We start from the raw sequence: 22,690 nt of genomic DNA on the forward strand, positions 1-22,690 counted from the left end.
TTAAGTGCAATTTTTAGAGGCCCATCAAAAGCTGCAGCCCTGGGAGTTCAACAATGACCTAACTATGCTCTAACCCCCTTGGACAGTTTTAAAGGTTCAGATGCTACAGGAAATTGCTTCAGAGGCCAATGGCTGCCATATTTTGTTCTACAGTATACCTCTCTGCTTATTAGAAGTATTAGATATACTCCCATATGTCTAGCCATTATCAACAAAGAAATAGGCCAGCTGGGAAAATAGCCAAACATCTTAGGCTAGAAAGGTTTCATGACAAGCAAGGCACTCTGGGGTAGCATTTAATAAAGTATATTTAAGCAATATAAATAATAAACTGAATGTCACCAAAGGACTAATAATGTTACTGGATATGTGATATCTTTTAATACTATTATTATTATTATTATTATTATTATTACATCTTCTAAAACACAAAGCAGAGAGATCATAGTTTGAAGCTAGATCTCTGCTATCTGCATTCTCAATCCATCTCCATCTTTCCTGATCATCCTTTGTCACAGACGCCACTCCCTCCTAAGGACCTCAAAATATATCCAAACGCAACTCTAATTGTCACACCTTAAAATATATAAACTATGCTTTCTTGCCATTCTCAGCTTTAAGTCTTGCCAATATATTTTGTTTAAAGTTTTATTTAAAAAAAAAAAGATTTATTTATTTGAAAGGCAGAGTGACAGAGGGAGAAACAGAGAGATAAAGATCAATCTTCCATACACTGGTTCACCCCCTAAATGGTCACACCAGACAGATACAAGGAACCCGGTACTCCATCCAGGTTTTCCAGGTGAGTGGCAGGGGCCCAAGCAATTGGGTCATCTGCCAATGCTTTCCCACATACAATATCAGGGAGCTGGATAGGAAGCAAAGAAGTTGGGGCTCAAACCCAGTGCTCTGATGGCTTGACCCACTGTACCATAATGCCAGCCCACCAATGTCTTCTTTAATTATATTACTATGCTTCTTAAAATGCTGAGTTGTTGCCTAAATTCTTCTGCACCTATTCTCAACAGTGAGTGGTAAGATGTGAAAAACTGAGTTATACATCCACACCCACCTCTTTCCCTGCTCTGTATGGGGAGCCACATCCTTAATCTATCACACAGAATCCAAGATCCACAACAGTGACATTCTGAAAACCCTTGGAGGCCATGCTAAAATGTCAGAAGGCCCCAACTCTGCCCTCACCTCCATCCATTCAAAAAATATTGAGTACTACCATGCATAAAAGGCTCTACATACCACACCCTTCTTCTGTAGGAAGCTGTGCTGTCTCTCCTATAAGTACATGTGCCCCTCAGGTAGTCCTTTTGCCAATTCTTTTCTCAGACTAAGGCCTGCTCTCAATGCTCTGATTCATAATAACCTCTCTATACTTATCTTCCCCATTGTAAGTATTTCTTAACCTGACTTCAGTCTTAAAACCTATGCTGAACAGTACTTTTTCTAATTGTGGGCTGACAGCTACATGTAGTTTCCCACTCCCACTCTGATGTGTATGTAAATTTGTATGTTACCTCTGAGCAGTGGTTCTCAAGCTTGATGTGCATCAGTATCATCTGAAAAAGTTGTAAAAATACAGATCGCTGGGGCAGGCATTGTGGTGCAATAGGTTAAACTGCCATCTGTAATGTCAGCATCCTATCTTGGAGCATCAGTTTGAGTCCCGACTGCTCCACTTCCCATCCAGCTCCCTGCTAAAGCAATTGGAAAGGGTTCAAGTACTTGAACCCCTGTCACCCATGTGGGAGACCCAAAAGGAGTTCCTGTGGTATTCTTGGCTCCTGGCTGTAGCTTGGCCCAGTCCCAACCATCTCAGCCATTTGAGGAGTGAACCAAAAGACGTAAGATCTCTCAGTCTCTTCTCTCTGTGTCACTCTGCCTTTCAAATAAATAAAACAAATCTTAAAATAAAAATAGATTGGGAACCAGCATTATAGCACAGCAGGTTAAGGAGACGTTTGTGGTGCCAGCATCCCATATGAGGACAAGTTTAAGTTCTGGCTGTTCTACTTCAATCCAGGTCCCAGCTGATGTGCCTGGGAAAGCAGCAGCAGATGGCTCAAATGCTTGGGCCCCTGCACCCACACAGGAGACACAGATGAAGCTCTTGGCTCCTGACTTCAGCCTGTCTCTGACCTAGCTGTTGTGGCCACTTGGGGAATAAACCAGAGGAAGACCTCTCTCCCTCTCTGTAAATCTTTCAAATAAATAAATAAATAAATAAATCTTGAGAGAGATAGAGAGATGGATACTGGAAATGAGAGATAGAGATGCTTGATACTGGAAAGTCAGTTCTTTCCAGTGGGCTGCCCTCTCCAGTCTTCTGGTGCATAAATACGTATGTGATTATTTTTATATACTTCTGATTTAATTTTCAGGAAAAAAAGAACTATCACTTAAAACTTAAAAGGCTCTTTGGAATGGCTCCAATGAAACAGGTAAGGAAATGGTCAGCTGTAAAGAATATGAATGGTGGATTAAGATAGAACTGGACAGAAATTCTGATTCTGCTTTTCCTAAGGATGTGACCACTAAAGCTTCAACTTCCTCATTTATAAAATCGAGGGGTCTTCTAGGGGAAAAACTTTTTGCCCTATGAGGCAAAGATTATGTGAACCCACTCTAAAGAATAAAAAGACAAAGAGTGGCCCCACTATTTTAAACCAGTGGTTTCTATTTATGGCAAGAAACTTGTGGGGCTGGGGCTGTAGTAGAGCAGGTAAAGCCACCACCCACGTGCCAGCATCTCCCACTGGTTGGAGACCCAGCTGCTCCACTTCTGATCCAGCTCCCTTCTATGGCCTGGGAAAGCAGTAAAAGATGGCCCTAGTGCTTGGCCCCTGAACCTGCATGGGAGACCTGGAAAAAGCTTCTGGCTCCTGCCTTCAAACTGGTACAGCTCAGGCCATTGTGGCCATCTGGAAGTGAACAAGTGAATGGAAGATCTTTCTCTCTCTCTGCCACTCCCTCTGCTTCTCTGTAACTCTTTCAAATAAAATAAATCTTAAAAAAAGAAGAAAAAGAAAAGATACTTGCCTGCTAGAGAGTACATGTGTAACTTATGAAAAGACTGAAGAACTAAGTCATTTCAAAGATGCCTTCAAATCCAACATTTTAAATTCCAACTGGTTAGCATGTCACTATTCACTTACGTTTTCTATATATGGCAGTCATTTATTCTTCAATTTAATTCAGTATAAACTTTAAAACAATCCTATTTTCTTTTATTCTTCCTTTATCTACTACCTTTCCTCTACAGCATCTAACAACATCCCAACATCTATTAGAAAAATAAATAAATATGATTAATGGTAACATTCTCCACCTCCCAAGAAAGCTGATGTAAAATACATCTTGTCAATACAGAAAAATACTTGGAAGAAGTTTCCCTCATGTTTCCTCAACAAATAGCCAGAAGCTTCTCCCAGGTCTCCCATACAGGTGCAGGTAACCATCTTCTATTGCTTTCCCAGGCTACTGCAGAGAGCTGGATCAGAAAAGGACCAGCCAGGACACAAACCGACACCCATAAGGGATGCCGGTGCCACAGGCAGAGGCTTAGCTTACTATGCCACAGCACCAGCCCCTAAATTTGCCTTTAATCTCTTCATAAGATCTATCAAGGATTTTCTATATTAGAGAGATAGTTTAATTCTGTATATTTTAATTTTTAAAACTCTGTCAGGAGGAGCTTCAAAAAATTCACAGAAAATGTGCATTGTCTTTTAATTCTACTACTCATGAACTTTTCAAAGTCTTCTCATATTCTTACTCAATCTACCCTTAAACTGAATGTATGTGAATGTGTGCAAACGTTTAGCGAAACTACTGCCAAAACCCCAGGTCCCCAAAATTCATACACTGTCTAAGCATCAAGCAATTTCAACATACCTCCTGTAGAAGACGGGGATCCAGGCAGTCACCATCATCATTAAACATAGATTCCCAGGTCTCCTCAGGAGCAGTACTTCCCTCCCTGGGAGATGTTTCAGCTGCTTTCAGTTCCATGGGTGTTTCCACAGAGGATTCTCCAGCAGGAAAGGATACACCAAGTTCTATATTCCCTGAGTCATCTTGCTCTTTTGTTTTGAAATCTTCAGCAGTTCTTAGCTCATGTAATTCTTTTGTTATATCGCCGGTACCATCCAGATCACTGCCCAAGGCACTGTCTGAAAGTACTTTTGTCCCATTTAACATACTGAGTTCAGAGTCCAAAAAAGTGTTACAATTACTAACAGCAATCTTCTTTATAGGTAAGGAGGAAGCACAACCTGACAAGTTCTCTATCAACTTTCCTGTTGACTCTGTACAATTAGACGAAATATTCTCAGTGTAAGTATCTGAGTAAGCAGTCAGATTGCTGAAATTTTCATTGTTCCCACTTGTAACTTCCTGAAGAGGGGCTACATCTGCACTCATTTTTATATATTTTGAGAAATAAGTCACATTGCTACAGGTCTCATCAGCCACTCCACTTGCTACTTCACAAGGACTGTCCAGAGTTAAATGATCACATACAGCATCTGCAATGTCCATCATACATGCCTTATTCGTAATGTCATCTATATTCTTAGATCTAGTATCTATATCTGTTTCACGAGAAAAGACAGCTCTATCAGAAAGTCCATACTTTATACAAGCGTCACTGGCGCTGAGACTATTCTTTTCACACTCTCTAATCATCATTGGATCAGCAATGACATTTGTGCTCTCTAATTTGCTGACTATAGTCTGTCCATGAGCAACAGGACCCAAAGTCTCGGGAATAGAATCTATACCTTCCTGATTCAAGATGAAATCTGTATTATTGACTGTATCACCTACATTCTCAGGTCCAAAGTCCCCACAAGTTTGGTCAATGACACCATCTGGATGTCCAGAGACACTAACAGTGGTGACGCCTCCACTACTGAGCCTCAACATTCCATCTGATGTTGGCATACCTTGTTGTATGGTTTCGGAATCAGAGCTTAGTTTAACTGGTATAATCATGCTCTCAGCTTCTGATACAGAACTAAAAACTCCAGGAAACTGGGATAGTATTTCTCCGATTTTGGCATTGGTTTCATTCCTGCTTTCCAAATCTCTGTCTTCAAAAATTTCCCCACTTAGTTCATGCCTACTAAAATGACTGAATTTGATATTCTGGAATGGTTTGTTTACAACTTGTGCCTCAGTGATTTCTGAACAAGTCTCTGATAGAGGCAACCTCCCATGTTCTATCACATCTGTAGTTTCCACCTCCAAACACTCCATCCTCTTTGGTTTAAAATGTCTTTGTAAAGGTATACGAGGTGCAATCCCAGCATTTGGGATCCCGTGCTGATGTTCTTGGGACAATATTTCTTTGGATTCTGTGGTCCCTCTCTTAGTGCAAACCCCATCTTTATTTCTTTTTTGAAGGCATGTGTCTTTTCTTAATTTTGTTGAAGATATCTTTCCTCTTCTAACATTATGTTCCTTTCCATCAGGATTAATATTTTGTTTTTGAGCTTCAAGTTTGTCTCTAAATATCTTTTGGGAGAAGCAACTGTTCTCTTCTTTCACCGCAGAGTTAGCTGGACTACAGCTCTTTTCCTTTTCACCTGTCTTGAGAAGCACTGCACCCCTTCGAGCTCTGGGTACATAGAGTGCCATATCAGGCCTTCTGGCTCGAAGTCTGCATCCACCTCCCTCTTGCTGCATTGCACCACCTCAATCTGCAAGAAAAAGAAAGATGATTTAATTACCAGAAACTAATTACAATGTATTGAACCAAGAGATTTTCAAGAACTAGGTAGAGGGCCTACTAACCCATCCTATAGAAATCTTCAAGTGAAAAATGAAAGCAAAACCTGCAATAAAATAATTAAGGTATTCGATTAAGTACAGTAAATTCCCAAAACAATCATTTTGAATTTTATCCAAATATCTTCTTTTTTATATTTCTCAAAACTTTTTCCCTCTACCTTCTAAATATTTTCTATTTTTAAATAAGTAGCTTTTTTTTAAGCTGAATTAAAAAGAGTATCAGAACAGTCATACTCATCAATGAAACACAATCATCTTCATATTCTGAGAGCTCTGATCTTTACATTGAAGAATATACTCAAGGTGGACCCACCCCAAAACCACATTTATTCAACGTAAGTATATACCCACACATAAAGCAATTTTTAAATAAAACGAAACAACTAAATCAGGGAAGCTTTCTAGAAGATCTTATTGGGCTATGATTTAAAAAAATTCAGGAGTGGGTATTTGGTGCAGTGGCTTAAGCTACTGCTTGGGACATTCACATTCCATACTGGAGTGCCTGGTTCAAGTCCTGGCTACTCCAACTCCAATCCAGCTTCCTGCTTAATATACAACCTGGGGGGCAGTAGATGACGTTTTGAGTACTTTGAGTCCCTGCCACACGTGTGGAAGACCCAGATGGAGTTCTGAGTTCCTGGCTTCAGGCTGGTCCAACCCTAGCTGTTGTCAGCATTTGGAGTGAACCAGTGGATGGATGGAGGATTAAGATAGTCTCTCTCTCTCTCTCCCTTTCAAATAAAAAATAAAAACAAACAATTTAGGAATACTTCTTGCCAAAGAGGTCTAAATGAGAATATCACAGCAGCCTTTATACCTGAAGGATTAGTCACTCTTACGAAAGAGACAAAATTTCCATACTGTTTCAATGCTCCTATGTTTCTCTTGAAGTCAGTATCAGAACCAACTGGCACAAAGTAAAGGAAAACAAGTTTAACCCAAGAAAGAGCTCTACTTCTGAGTTCTCCAGTGCTCATATCAGGCAATAGGCTCTGTCTCTGGGAGAATTTAAATAAAGGTTGGATGACTGACATGCACTAGAGAAAGAATTCTATTTATATAAATGACAAGTTCATCTAAATTAATCTTAAGCATTCTTTAAGCTCTAAAATTTTATGATTTTATTTATGATCTGCAATAAATCTATCAAATACTTCATGTATTTTAAAATTCTTATTATGTGCTATGGCTAATGGCTTTTATTCAACCTTTTTTCTCAATTAATGCCCACATATTTTCATAATACTATTTCCTAATCCTGAATAGCAGTATAGTAAGTTTATATCATCTATTTCTTACCAAAATACTGAATTCAATTTTGTCCTAGTCAATAGTATGCTGGTAATTTAGCAACTAGCTCTCCACATGTAGTCTGGAGCACTGGTTGACATTTTTGTTTACATCAATGACATCAACAATATCACTGACTTTTTGGCTTAAGGAAGTGATAGTTTTTGAATAATGGAAGAAAATATGCTCATTTTTTTGAGTTATTCACAATATAGTAAAGACATGACACATCTGTATTAGTATTATTTCTATCACTTTCAGTGTAGATTATCCATAAGTAATAAATCAAATCTTGATTTACAGCATTTTCCAACCTCTACCATGTAAATATACTTACCATGCCTAATTTCAAGCTACCAATGTGACATCATTAAACATGGAATTAGGGAAATATACACATAACTATACTCTTATAGAGTATTTTATCATAAAGATACAATATACATACTCAGAACTTCAAGAACATAGATCATAACAAAATACAGTAACATAATCAAGAAGTGATTTTTAACTGTTAATTACCCTTCTAAAAATAGTTTATTTATAGTAAGCCTATGTAATATAATTTTTAATAATGGGTATGCTTAACATTTTTTGAAAAATTCCTAAAATTTTAACAACCAGCTCTCAGGCCAGTTAACAGATGCTCCAATACATCATTGGCTATTACTATTTTTGAAAAAATAATCCACAGTCACAAAAAAAGGGAGAAGTATCCCCATCTTGTGGACTTTCAAGATACTGCCAATTTAATTTAAACCCCCGTGTTTTTTGCAATGGTAAGCAAGAAAAGCCTTTAACATTGAAGATAGGGCTGGCTGCCTATCATACATAGTTACAAAAATGTATCTTGGATTAAAAATTTCCTACCTACTTATGTAATATTTTCCATCTTTTTCACTGTACTTATAGATACTTATGTAATATTTTCCATCTTTTTTGCCATACTTAGTGCTTTAATCAGTCCAGTTTGCTTTTTTTTTTTTTTTTTTTTTTGACAGGCAGAGTTAGACAGTGAGAGAGAGAGAGAGAGAGACAGAGAGAAAGGTCTTCCTTTTCTGTTGGTTCACCCCCCAAATGGCCACTATGGCTGGCGCGCTGCACTGATCCGAAGCCAGGAGCCAGGTGCTTCTTCCTGGTCTCCCATGCGGGTGCAGGGCCCAAGCACTTGGGCCATCCTCCACTGCACTCCCGGGCCACAGCAGAGAGCTGGACTGGAAGAGGAGCAACTGGGACAGAACTGGCGCCCCATCCGGGACTAGAACCCGGGCTGCTGGCGCCACAGGCAGAGGATTAGCCTAGTGAGCCGCGGCACTGGCCCAGTTTGCTTCTTAATCAGAAGTCAGTAATCAGCTTTCTGATGTGTATTTTGCAGCTAATTTATTCTGTAAGGGCTATCAACATTCAATCCCATTCAAAATCATACTTCTTAAAGGAGATAAAAATTTAGACTTCTTTATGATGGTGAACAGTGAACTGCTAACTCAATGCCTTTAAAATAAAGAGGCAATAAAATAAAATAACGAGACCAAATCATTTTTTTCTATATACTTTAGAAAACTGGGATCACACCTGAACACCTGTCCAATTGTTTCTGTAATTTCGAAATCTTCGAGAGAAAATATTAGTAACTATCTTTAAGTACCACTTTGACCCATCTTCACAAAATTAAACTAGCACAAAATAAGTCAGGCTTTCACATTTTCACAACATAACATCAATATGATTTGCCCTATATTTGGCATCCAAAACATGTATTCCTCTTCAAATACAAAGTATTGGTACTTAAGGCATTCACTGGATAATGAAACCATGAATTGATTTGATCCAGTACTTAACAAAGGTTCACCTGAGACATTTGATACCTCAGAGAAAATACCTAATAGGCATGACAACTATTCATGCTTCTATAACAAACACTCTAGGCTTCATTACCTTATTAATGCATGAGAATGCATCCTAACTAAACATATATAATTTATATTCTGAAATAATTTCAAATCAATAGTTACAAAAGTAAAGAGTAGACAGTACACATACACCCTTTACTCACATTCACCTACTGTGAATTTATCCCATTTATCATTTGCAATCACACATGTTCTCCCCCTTCTCTCATTTTACACACACACAATTTTTATGTATTGAACCTTTTGAGAGCAAATTATAGACATCATGGCCCTATGCTCTATACACCAGAGTTTGTGTCCTAAAAAAAAGAAAGGAATATTTCTCACATAATCACAATCTAGTTAATAATGTCATCAAATTTAACATTGATAAAATACTTTCTTCTAACATTAGTATTTCAGTTTTGTCAGTTAATCCAGCAATGTCCTTTATAACATTTCCCTCTGATAAACACTCCAGTGTATGGTCAGATACTGCCTTATTGCCATGACTTTTTGGCATCCTACATTCTGGAACATTTCCACAGTCTACTGTAATCTGTTATGACACTGACGTTTTTGAAGAACAGTTCCCCTCCTCAGCCTTTTTTTCAAAAAGAACATTTATCATTTAAGGTTAGCTTTATGTCTCTCCATAATTAGACTAAGGTTATATATTCTTAGCCAGAATACTACATAGGTGGTGATATGTCCCTGAGGACATAACTCCCACCTGTATTTCAATGATGCTCTAAATCTGATCACCTATTCAAAATGTTGTCCAATTTTTCTATTGTATAATTACTGCATATTTTCTTCCTGACAATAAGTAGTATGTGAGAAGTCACTCTAAAAATATGTAAACATCTGGTGCCCTCATAAAAACTTCTCCATAGATTTTTTCATTTAGAATGCTAACCTGAAATCTTTTTTTTTGTTTGTTTGTTTTTGTTTTGTTTTGTTTTGTTTTGACAGGCAGAGTGGATAGTGAGAGAGAGACAGAGAGAAAGGTCTTCCTTTGCCGTTGGTTCACCCTCCAATGGCTGCTGCGGCTGGTGCATCTCGCTGATCCGAAGCCAGGAGCCAGGTGCTTCTCCTGGTCCCCCATACGGGTGCAGGGCCCAGGGACTTGGGCCATCCCCTACTGCATCCCCGGGCCATAGCAGAGAGCTGGCCTGGAAGAGGGGCAACCGGGATAGAGTCTGGCGCCCCAACCGGGACTAGAACCCGGTGTGCCGGCACCGCAAGGTGGAGGATTAGCCTGTTAAGCCACGGCGCCGGCCCCTGAAATCTTATTAATGATGGCTGCAAAATGATTTTCCAACTCTACCAGTCCCTTGACGTATTATCAATCAGTCCTTCACATGTTTTTTTTTTTTTTTTTTAAGATTTATTTATTTATTTATTAGAGAGAGAGAGAGAGAGACAGACAGACAGACAGACCTATCTTCCACCTGCCGGCTCACTCCCTAAACATCGCAATGGCCAGAGCCCAGAACTCCATCCAGGTGGCTCACATGAGTGGCAGGAGCACAAGGACCTCAGCTGTATTCTGTTGCTTTCCCAGGCATGTTAGCAGAGAGCTGGATCAGAATCAGAGCAACTGAGATTCAAAGTGGTGCCCATGTGGGATGTCAACACCACAGTTAGTGGCTTAACTCACTGTGCCACAATGCTAACCCCATTCCTTCACTTTTTTTTTTTTTTTTGAAAGCAAAAGTAAATCACATACCTTGGCTTACCACAAATGCTAAAGTTTCCAAAGTTAAGATTCAATGTTAAAATCTCAGTTATTATAGTTGGTTGATATAGAAAATGTGCATCTGAAAAATAATTCCTAACTTTTGCAAAAATTGAAGATGACTATCATCTTATCCAATGCCCCATCTATATATATAAAAAAAAGAGAGAGAGAGAGAGAGAGAAAAGCATCTCTCTTAAAACGACCTGGTTCCTTCATTAGACATAGCATAATGTGTCTCATTCAGCTCTTTTTTCTAAGAATCACAGAAAAAGTTTGGTATTCAAAGGCAATGATTAATCCACCTGAGATGTCTGGTAAAATTTATTTCTCTGTGTCGTCTAAAGCCAAGTGATGCTAGGACTGGTACTGAAACAGTATTTTTATACTTTGCGTTTCTGTGTGGGCGCAGACTGATGAGGTCTTTGCTAATTATATACTGAAGTGATCTTCTGTATATAAAAAGAATTGGAAATGAAAAAAAAAAAAAAACAACCTGGTGTTAAAATGGAAATGGCATAGAAAATTAATTATTTTGAAAAAAAAATTATGTAGGATCTCTGTCTTTAATGTGCTGTACATTGCTATTTAATGCTATAATTAGTAATCCAATGGTAGTTTTTTCACTTGATGTTGCTATATGGGCAAAATGTTGAAATCTTTACCTAGTATATACTAAACTGATCTTCTGTATACAAAGAGAATTGAAAATGAATCTTTACATGAATGGAAGGGGAGAGGGAGCGGGAGGGGGGAGGGTTGCGGGCGGGAGGGAAGTTATGGGAGGGGGGAAACCATTGTAACCCATAAGCTATACTTTGGAAATTTATATTCATTAAATAAAAGTTTAATAAAAAAAATTTATTTCTCTGTTCCTTTTTAAAGCTATCTCAAACTCCTTTGGGAAGAAGACAAAGCACAATCAATCCATATACATTACTAAACACAAACATGAGGGTATGGGAAGAAAACATTTTCAATGTTATGTAATTATTTCAAATGTATTTCCAAATAACATCTTTAAGTTTAACAGCTTTTTTTTTAAAGATTTATTTATTTATTTGAATGTCAGAGTTACACAGAGAGAGGAGAGGTAGAGAGGTAGAGAGGTAGAGAGAGAGAGAGAGGTCTTCCATCCGCTGGTTCACTCCCCAATTGGCCACAACAGTCAGAGCTGCGCTGAAGCCAGGAGCCAGGAACTTCTTCCAGGTCTCACAGGGGCCCGAGGACTTGGGCCATCATCTACTGTTTTCCCAGGCCACAGCAGAGAGCTGTATTGGAAGTGAAGCAGCCGGGTCTCGAACCAGTGCCCATATGGGATGCTGGCGCTTCAGGCCAGGGTATTAACCTGCTGCGCCACAGCGCCAGCTCAAGCAACAACTTTTAAATTTGCTTGAATTATGAAATGCTTGTTAGAATAATGAAATGTCTCAAGTGAGGTATATAATGTGGTATTGCAGACCAATGGAAAAATATAGGATATTCAATGCCAGGACAACTGCCTGACCACTCATTCAGCTTGTCAATACTGATAAGGTTGCAGATATATTCAAGTGAGATTGGTCTATGATTTCCCCTCCTAGTGCCGGGAATCATGATTGGGTTATCAAAGTTACAGCATGACACATTCATCACAAAAGTTAAATACATATATAAGGCTATGCTTACTGTTCATTGAAAATCTGGTAGACTTCATCTGTGGTACTCTTTTAATGTTAAAAGGTCTATTCAAGTTCTTTTTTATCCATTTGGCAAATAAATTTTTCTAGAAAATCTGCTTACTTAAATTTTCAAATTTGTTGATATGAAAGTTGTTCATAATACAACTTTGTTACTGTTATTCTCAGCTATAGTTGCCATTATTTCCTGTTTTGGTTCTTAATATTATTTACTTTCTTTTATATTTGATTAGTCCTGCCAAAATAAAATTTTAAGTCATTCAAAGGACAAGGATTTTGGTTTCATAGGTCATCTCTACTTACTTTTCTATTTGATTTCTCTCAATTTTGTGTCCTTCCTTCAATTTTCTTAAAATATTATTCTATTTTTCTTTTATTAATTTATTGATTAGCTGACTTAACTGATTATATCTCAAAGTTTTTGTTGTTGCTGCTTTTATTTGTATTACAAAATATTTCAAACATAATATAAAAATGAACTCCCACTCACTATTCAACTTCAAATCATAACCCATGTGTCTTCATTTTACTTATGTACACCCTCTGCTAGATTATTTTAAACCAAATTCCAGGCATCATTTCATTCTTAAATACTTCAGTATATATCTTTAAAAGATAAGTTTGCTTTTTTTTTTTTAAGGCACAACCATGGGGCTGGCATTGTGGCATAGCGGGTAAAGCCGCCATCTGCAATGCCAGCATCCCATATAGGCGCCAATTTGAGTCCTGGCTGCTCCATTTACAATCTGGCTCCCTGCTAATATGCCTGGGAAAGCAGAAGATGGCCCAAGTCCTTGGGCCCCTGCAACCCATAGGGGACACCTGGAAGAAACTCCTGACTCTGGATCTGCCCAGCTCCCACTACTGTGGCCACTTGGGGAGTGAACCATTGAATGGAGAATTTCTCTTTCTCGCTCGTTCTCTCTCACTCTCTTTCTGTAAACTCTTTCAGATAAATAACTAAACCTAAAAAAAAAAAAAAAGCACAATCATAATATATCAATATGTATCTTAAAAATATATCATCACATACCCAGTGTTTGAGCTTTGCCAAATGTCACTTTTGCTTTTTTTGTTTCTAAAGATTTATTTGAAAGTCAGAGTTACACAGAGAGACAAGGAGAGGCAGGGAGAAAGAGAGAGGTCTTTCATCCGCTGGTTCACTCCCCAATTGGCCACAACAGCAGGAGCTGCACTAGGATCCAGGAACTTCTCCCGGGTCTTCCCATGTGGCTGCAGGAGCCCAAGGACTTGGGCTGTCTTATACTGCTTTCCTAGGCCATAGCAGAGAGGTGGATAAGAAGTGGAGCAGCCGGGACTCGAACTGGCGTCCATATGGGATGCCGGCACTGCAGGCGGTGGCTTTACCTGCTACACCACAGTGCCAGCTCCTACTCTTGCTTTTTGAACTGCCTATTCTGTTTGTTAAAATCAAGATCCAAAAAGACCTATATGTCGAATTATCTTTTTATCTACAGGTGTTGATCACTTTTTGTTTTCTTGTACTGCCATCTGTTTGTTAAAGTTATCCTCTACAGAATTTCTCACATTCTGAAGTTAGAGGATTGCATCCTCAGGCTGTACTTCCTAAAAAAGCAGTGTTTGCTCTACAAAAGGGTGGAGAACATCTAGCCCAGAGGCCATCTAAGGCCTGTGAAATCATTTGGTCTGGCCCTGCCAAGGCAACCAAAGGCAGGACTCAAAATTCACTAAATCTACAGCACACTAATTTTTAAGCTGATAATTTTGTATGACCCGTGAGTGATATTATAAATATCCAAATGGTCCTTGGCAGAAAAAGGTTCCCTAATCTTGATCTAGATGCTTGTGGTAATTTGAAAACATGTCCTAACTGGTGCAATGAACTTCCTATTGCATCACATCAGGGAGCACACAATGTCTGATGGTCTCTTTTTTGTCATACTAACACCGATCACTGAGTTCAGGCACTGTCAGTTTCAGTCATCTACTACAAAACTCCTCACCAACCTTTCACCAAATGGTTTTCTGATAAGTACTGCCAAGATACACTACAGGTGTATCTCAGAGATATTCTGGGTTTGGTTCCACACCATCACGATAAGACAAGTATCCTAATAAAGTAAGTCATTTGAACTTCCTAATTTCCTACTACATATAAGTTATGTGTACACACTGAATTCTATTAAATCTGCAATAGCATAACCTCTTTTAAAAAGCATAAACCTTAATTTAAAAATACTCTATTGCTAAAAAATATTAATGATCACCTGAGCCTTTAGCACCTTCTATTGCAAAAATGGTGTCAACAGATGTTCAAAGCAAGGTTGACACAATCAATTTGTAAAAAATATCTAAAATTCCATGAAGCACAATAAAACAAGGTATGCCTTTATTTCATCAAAATACAGGATTGCAAAATGATGACATCTAATTTGGTCATTCTTTTTGTATTTATTGGCTGAGATTTTTCTATAGTAAACTTCCCCGTATTAACTATTTTCCAAAGTGTTCATATAGATTAAAACAGAATAAATCCTTGATTCTTTATCAATCTTTCTATGAATTAGTTACTTGGCATCCTTCAAAGACAGTCATTTCTTTAAAAACAAAACAAAACAAAAAAACCTCATTGATCTCATTTGTTGAGATTCACTGCGGTTACTATTCCTCCTGAATCTTAAACTATTTTTGGCTGATGGTAAGCCTTTCAAGATTCTTTTGACACAATCCCAAGTTGGTTTTGATAGCTCTGTGTTTTCAAGAATGACTGTATTCAATTCTTACCTAGAGCTAGAATCATGTTTTTTGTTTGCTTGTTTTTCAAAAAGAAGCCCTACTTCATTTTAGTGAAAAACCATATTTTAAATCCATAATTTGGACAATAATGCAGTTTACTACTAATGGGGTCATTTTGATTCTTGGAATTAAAGGAAAACAAAGTATTTCTATCTCATTAAGTTATTTAGAAGTGTCTGACAAATGTACATACTTTTAAATTATTTCTAAGATTTATTTGTTTGTTTGAAATTTAGAGTTACAGCGACAGAGGGAGAAAGGGAGGAAAAGATATTCCATCCACTGGTTCACTCCCCAAATGTCCACAATGGCTGGGGTTGGGCCAGGCTGAAACCAGGAGCCGGAAATCAGGAGCTTCACCCAGGTCTCCCAAATGGATGCAGAGGCCCAAGCCCTTGTTGGGCTATCTTCGCTGCTTTTCCTGGGCCATTAGCAAGGAAGTGCATCTAAAGGGAAGCACCCAGGACACAAACCAGTGCCCGTATGGGATGCTAGCATCCCAGGAGGAGGCTTTACCCATTACCCCATAATGGCACCCCTACTTTTTAATTATTTCTAAAAAACTGATTTCTAACTTTATACCACTGTGGTCTACTCTTTACAATGTTATTGTTTTTATGGTCTAGTAAATGATCAGTTTTGGTACATATCACATCTGTGCCTGAAAATAATGTATGCTAAATTCCTGGGCGCTCAACTTTTATTAAATTATTTTCAAATCATATCCTTACTTTTTGTCTTTTGACTTGAAATGTAAAAAAAAAAAAAAAAAAAGCCTATGTGATTTATCAATTACTCCTTCGAATTTGGTCACATTTTTACATACTTTTTAAAATTAGATTATCAGATTCTAATATTTACAAATGTTCTTTTCTTTTTTTCTTTCTTTCTTTCTTTTTCTTTTTTTTTTTTTTTTTTTTTGACAGGCAGAGTGGATAGTGAGAGAGAGAGACAGAGAGAAAGGTCTTCCTTTGCCGTTGGTTCACCCTCCAATGGCCGCTGCATCTTGCTGATCCGAAGCCAGGAGCCAGGTTCTTTTCCTGGTCTCCCATGCGGGTGCAGGGTCCAAGGACTTGGGCCATCCTGCACTGCACCCCCGGGCCATAGCAGAGAGCTGGCCTGGAAGAGGGGCAACTGGGATAGAATCCGGCACCCCAACCGGGACTAGAACCCGGTATGCCAGCGCCACAAGGCGGAGGATTAGCCTGTTAAGCTACGGCGCCGGCAACAAATGTTCTATCTTACTGGAAAACTGTTATGTTTTACATAGTAACTCTTTATATTGTCAATCATTTATGAGGGGGTCCTAAAATAGATTTTGTTTAGAAGTAATATACCTGTAGCAACTTTCATTTCATTAACTTTGTCTTTTCACTTTTAACCTTTAAGTGTACTCCTAAGTATATGGGATTGTTTTCTTAATTTCCCTTTAGGATTATTCATTGTTAGTGTATAGAAAAGCACCAAAGTTTCAGAACTGATTCTGCAGCCTCTTGCTAAAAATTTGTTGATTAGTTCTAATAGTTTTGTCAAGATAATCCACTGCAAAGAGAAATAATTTTTCATTCTTCTTTGTGCCTTTTTCTTGTCTAATTACTCTGACAAGGACTTCCATTAACATGTTGAACAAAAGTAGAGTGGGCATCTTTGCCTTGTTCTTGATGGTAGGGGAAGAACTCTGAGCTTTTCAGTGTTGAATGTTAACTGTGGGCTTTTTGCATATGACTTTTATTATATTGAGGTAATTTTCTTCTATTCATAGTGTGTTGAGTGGTTTAATCATGAAAGGGTATGGAATTCTGTCAAGTGCTTTTATCAATAAAGATAATGTGTTTCTTGGCCAGCCAAGTAATGAAAGTCAACAGAGTGCCTTCCCCTAGGAGGTTCACACCTCCCTTAGGATATACCCCATGTGAAGAGATAGATAGGTCTGGGCCTCTTAACTTACAAGGCCTAAAGCCCACCAGATTATTTTCAAGCCCCTTCTGTCAGGTTCTATTTGCCTCTCAATCAGAAAACTTAATTGTAGCTTAGACAGCACCTTTCTTAGCTCCTCTAATAATGACTCTGTCCTTTGTTCTAGACCCTGTCTAGCGCACTTGGGCCTCATTCCTTTGTAATCATAACCTCTACTCTACCACCAATGGCTCTACTCCCAACCTGTGTGTACTGATGGTCCTCTTCCCCACTTAATGCTGTATAATTGTTCAAACCTGGTAAATGCCACTCTTAGGATCATTGGTTACTATCCTCACTCTGTCTTTTATGACCCTGTCTAAATATGATCAGAGTTGGCAAACTTGGAAGGCTTCCATAGCCTTGGCAACTCATGACGACAGCCTAGGATGGTTACTGGCGCCATAAACTAGAGTGTCAATTTGTTGGGTCAACAACAGGAGCCACTGTGCACTTGCTCCTCATGTGGGATCTCTGTCCTTAATGTGCTGTACATTTTGATTTAATGCTATAACTAGTACTCAAACAGTATGTTTCACTTTGTGTTTCTATGTGGGTGCAAACTGTTGAAATCTTTATACTAAATTGATCTTCTGTATATAAAGAGAATTAAAAATGAATCTTGATGCAAATGGAAGGGGAGAGGGAGCGGGAGAGGGGAGGGTTGCGGGTGGGGGGGAAGTTATGGGAGGGGGAAGCCATTGTAATCCATAAGCTGTACACTGGAAATTTATATTCATTAAATAAATGTTAAAAAAAAAGATAAATTAAAAAAAAAAAGATAATGTGTTTTTTGTCCTTCATTCTGTTAATATGGTATTCTTACTGATTTTCCTATGTTGGAACATCCTTGCACTCCTGGGATAAATCCCACTTGGTCATGGCATATGATCCTTTTAATATGTTGTTGAATTCAGTTTCAAAGTATTTTGTTGAAAATTTTTACATCAGTATTCATCAGGCATATTGGTCTGTAGATTTCCTTTCTGGTAGTTTCTTTGGCTTTGTATCAGGATAATGCTATTCAGTTTGGACTGAGGATTTGTTAATTCTCTGTTAAATGTTCGGTAGAATTCTTCATCAAAGCCATCTGGTCCCAGGCTTTTCTTTGTAGGTTTTTAGTCATTAATTCAGTCGCCTTACTAGTTAATCGGTCTGCTCAGATTTATCTATTCCTTTATGATTCTGTTTTGGTATATTCCCAAGAATTTATGCATTTATTCTAAGTTATCCAATTTGCTGCCTTATAATTTTGTTCATAGTAGTCTAATATGATTCTTTATTTCTGTGGCATCAGTTAAACTGTTCTGTCTCAATTCTGACATTAATCTTTTGAGTCTTTTTATTTAGTCTAGCTAAGGGCCTGTCATTTCGTTGATCTTTTCAAAAAAAGTAACTATTCATTGATTTGATTTTGTGCTGTTCTTATAAAATTCCATTTATTTCTGCTTTAGTCTTTATTATATTCAAGGTCTCTTAAAATACTTTTAAAAAGCTTTGTAAATAAGACTTACCTGCTATGTGCGGATTGTTATATAGAAGACATTTTAGGCCAGTTTTTCCCACATTTTTCCCTAAGTACACCACAGTAAAAAAAGCATTTCATGCTTTGACACAGTACAAAACAGACTTACATACATACATAATAAAAACATTTACATAAAATGCTTACCCTTAATATATGTACTGCTCTTCTTTTAATCTAGTTCACTTTTTAAAGATTTATTTATTCATTTGAAAGTCAGAGTTGCAGAGAGAGGGAAAAACAGAAGAAAGAGATCCATTTGCTGGGTCACTCCCCAGATAGACACAATGTCGACCACTAGGCCAGGCAGAAGCCAGGAGCTTCCTCCAAGTCTCCCTGCTTTCTCCCCAGGCCTTTAGCAGGGAGCTGGATTGGAAATGGAGCAGCCAGAACAGTAACCACCTGCCTTACAGGCTGCTGGTGTCACAGGAGGTGGCTTTACCCACCAGGCTGGATCCCATTTCACTTTTTAATTTAAAAAACTCTGAACATGGGGCTGGTGTTGTGGCTTAGTGGGTAAAGCCAGTTTGAGACCTGGCGCACTCCACTTTTGATCTAGCTCTCCACTTTTGATCTAGTTATGGCCTGGGTAAAGAAATAGAAGATGGCCCAAGTGCTTGGGTCCCTGCACCCATGTGGGAAACCCCGAAGAAGCTCCTGGCTCCTGGCTTTGGATGGGCTGTTGTGGCCATTTGGAGAATGAACCAGTGGATGGAAGACCTCTCCTTCCCTGCCTCTGCCTCTCTGTAACTCTGTTTTTCAAATAAATAAATCTTTTAAAAAAAATCTCTCATCATTTAAAGTCAATTTATTCACTAAGTTGATTTCAGGGGATTCACAGTTTGAGAAACAGCATTCTAACAGCATATTTAATGTCAGAAAGTTACACAACAGACACAGAAAACATTCTCTATTTTAAATGATCTGGACTTCTGGTTGTAGAGCAAGATAAAAGGTAATGTAAAACATGAGTGAAAAATTAGAAGATTATACCACCTGATCTAGTTTCTAGCAGAATAATAAATTATAATAATACAATTATTAAAATAATAAAATAATAAAGCATCCAATCTTTGCACATTTTCAAAGGCCTCTACTCCCAGTGTCAACCACAAACATCAAATCTGCAAAAAGAAATGTCCCTTCCATGCACATGAGCATCACTTTAAAACAGACTTGACCCAAACACAACAGAAGTATTTGCATATGATATAATAACATAAAAAATTATACCTGGACAGCAGAGAAATGGTTTCATATAACTGATTCTGCCATAGTTTCCTTTTTAAAAATGATTTACTTATTTGTCAGGCAGAGTTACAGACAGTGAAGGAGAGACATCTTCCATTCACTGTTCACTCCTCTGCCACGGCTTTGTTAATGTATCCTTCCATAAATGTGTTTGTACTACTTAATACAATGACATACTTTGCACAAGAAAACACAAAATAATCCCTGCACCTACTTGGAGTTCATTCTTAAATCTACTCAACCAGGTTATATGAAATATATAATGTAAATTAATAGACAAATTGGTAACATTAAAGTCTATAAAGGAAGAGAACTACTGTAGCCCTTCTCTTTAACATACCTGAACTGAGGAAAAATAAGCTTTTAAACCAGGCAGAAACTTCTTAAGAGATCTTACACAGATCTTACTCAAAGGTATGCAAGAAACAAGGTTCACTAGCAGGAAGCAGAATCAAAAGCTCCGTTGGAACTGACAAACAGTCCATACATAAAGTAACCCCTCAAGGTCTTACGTGTTGTCAAAGGCTGCCCTCAGGCACCACAGATATAACACAACTACATTACAACTTCCAGTTTATTATGTAACAGTAGAGTATCTCACTTTTATTGTTTGTCATCACCTGCTACTTCTCGCTACGCTAAGTATTTCTATTTCTCTCCATCGAAGGGGCTCTGCAACGTCCAGTTTGTCCAAGTTATACAAAATAAGAATAAAAGTTTCTAAGTAAGGTATTTAATGTATTTTTATTTGAGCAAAGCATATGAACTTTATGAAACCCATCTTGGCAACTTGTAAGACCCTAGTTACTCACTTGATGACCTTAGTAGTGTTCAAAATGGTAACAAATCATTTACTCCTCCCAACAGCCCTATGAAGTGGCATTTTATTACCAGTGTAACTTTAAATGCAGCACAGGGAATGTGAAATAATACATCCAAGGCCAAAATACCAGAATGTGGCAAAGGATTCTTTATATTCTTTTTTTTAAAGGGTTTATTTTATTTATTTGAAAGGTAGAGTTAGAGAGAGAGAGACAGAGAAAGAGGCATCTTCCATCTGCTGGTTCACTCCCAAAATAGCCTCAACACTAGGGCTGGGCCAAGCCAAAGCCAGGAGTCAGGAGCTTCATCTGAGTCTCCCAAGTGGGCACAAGGGCCCAGGGACTTGGGCTATCTTCTATTGCTTTCCCAAGTACATTAGCAGGGAGCTGGTTCAGAAGTGGAGCAGTGGGACTCAAACCAGTGCCCATATGGAATGCCAGCATTTCAGGAGGCAGCTTAACCTAATGCTAGAACACTGACAACAGGATTATTTATATTCTAATCTTGATAATCTGACACCAATGTTTGTGCTCATATATGCCTATGGAGATATGCTATGCTACCTGATAACAACATAAACATATCAGTATGTCTAGTACTCTCTGCTTTAGTAACTTTGATAAGCCTCTGGAAAAGAAGTTAGGATAATTAACTAGGTGATACCTGGAACATCAGAACCCTCAACTGCATACTTTTCCCTTTCCAAAGCTGCTCTAGTCATAACATTTTCAAAGATACAGCCTCACCTATCTATCTTATAATGACTCCAAACCCAAGAATTTTCATTGCCATTGAAGATCTACTTGCCATAGTTTACAATTATTCCTTTTGAGATAGTCCTAAATGATCTTTGAATACCTATATAGTATTTGCATGTTGCACACTTAACAAATTTAAGTTGCAGATTTAAACAAAGAATTCTTTTGTTACTGTGTTATTTGACTCAATTCATTAGCTATTTTCCTACTACAGCAGGCCTTCTCAACTTGTACTCATATATATGACATTACATATCTATTTACAAAGACATCTCATGTGCAAACTAATGATGACAACAAAATTAAACCAGGGATGTAAGCCCTCCCATCTTCCACAATACCTTATTTATTCTTGAAAACCACAATTTTCTGGCACCGTCAAACAAATGATATCCATTGTCAAAGCACCACTCATTTTAGGTATACAAGTAATATATAGAGTTCAATTATGAGAAATGTTGAAAAGCACCAAAATTATGACTTATTCTGAGATTATAAAAACCTTGCAGTATGTTCGAGCTAGAAGACTGTACATAGCAATAGAATTTAATTTTGTACTACATCCAACTCAACGAATGAAGCAATGGGCTAAAGTGCTGACAATACATCACCTCATTTAGCCATCAGAACAACTCCTTCGGGCATATATATAATTACTATCATCATTTTACAGATAGAGAAACTAAGACGTAAGGTCTCCCACCAAGCTAACAAGAACAGAAATCAGAATTGATGCTGATCACAGCTCGAAAACTTGTGATCCTCACCGCTCACAATGCTATCCTATATCTACTACGAAGCAACTCTGAATTTTCTGAAACACAGCTGCCTAATGTTGTGATAATATACCATATTTGCATTTACAATTTTATTTTTTATCTGAGAAGCAGAGAGAAAGATGGAGACAGAGTCAACTCCCGTCCACTGGTTCACTCTCCAAATGGGCTGTACTAAAGCTGGGAGTCAGAAACCTAATTCAGGCCTCACACATGAGTGGCCAGAACCCAGCTATTTGAGTCATCACCACTGCCTTCCAGGAAGAGAATTAGCAGGAAACTGGAATCAGGAGCCAAGACTCAAACTCAGGTACTCCAATATGGAACACAGGCATCTTAACCATTAGGCCAAACAGCTGCTCCTCATATTTGTTTTTAACTCCATCATTTTGAGAAGGAAAATTATTTACCTTC

At 38.1% G+C, this 22,690-nt stretch overlaps 1 protein-coding gene across 5 annotated transcripts in view; it reads right to left on the minus strand.

Annotated features, from left to right (window-relative positions):
• The window catches only part of R3HCC1L (R3H domain and coiled-coil containing 1 like), a 96,347-nt gene that overhangs the window by 33,466 nt on the left and 40,191 nt on the right, over window positions 1–22,690 (minus strand). For all 5 annotated transcript variants that reach the window (XM_062215110.1, XM_062215112.1, XM_062215109.1 and 2 more), the window contains exon 2: window positions 3,910–5,717. In XM_062215110.1, the coding sequence (XP_062071094.1) occupies window positions 3,910–5,703 (1,794 nt within the window). In that variant the 5' untranslated portion in view covers window positions 5,704–5,717. The remainder of the gene's footprint in view (window positions 1–3,909; window positions 5,718–22,690) is intronic.

The sequence above is a fragment of the Lepus europaeus genome, chromosome 17 (assembly GCF_033115175.1).
Source record: "Lepus europaeus isolate LE1 chromosome 17, mLepTim1.pri, whole genome shotgun sequence".
Taxonomy (NCBI): Eukaryota; Metazoa; Chordata; class Mammalia; order Lagomorpha; family Leporidae; genus Lepus; species Lepus europaeus.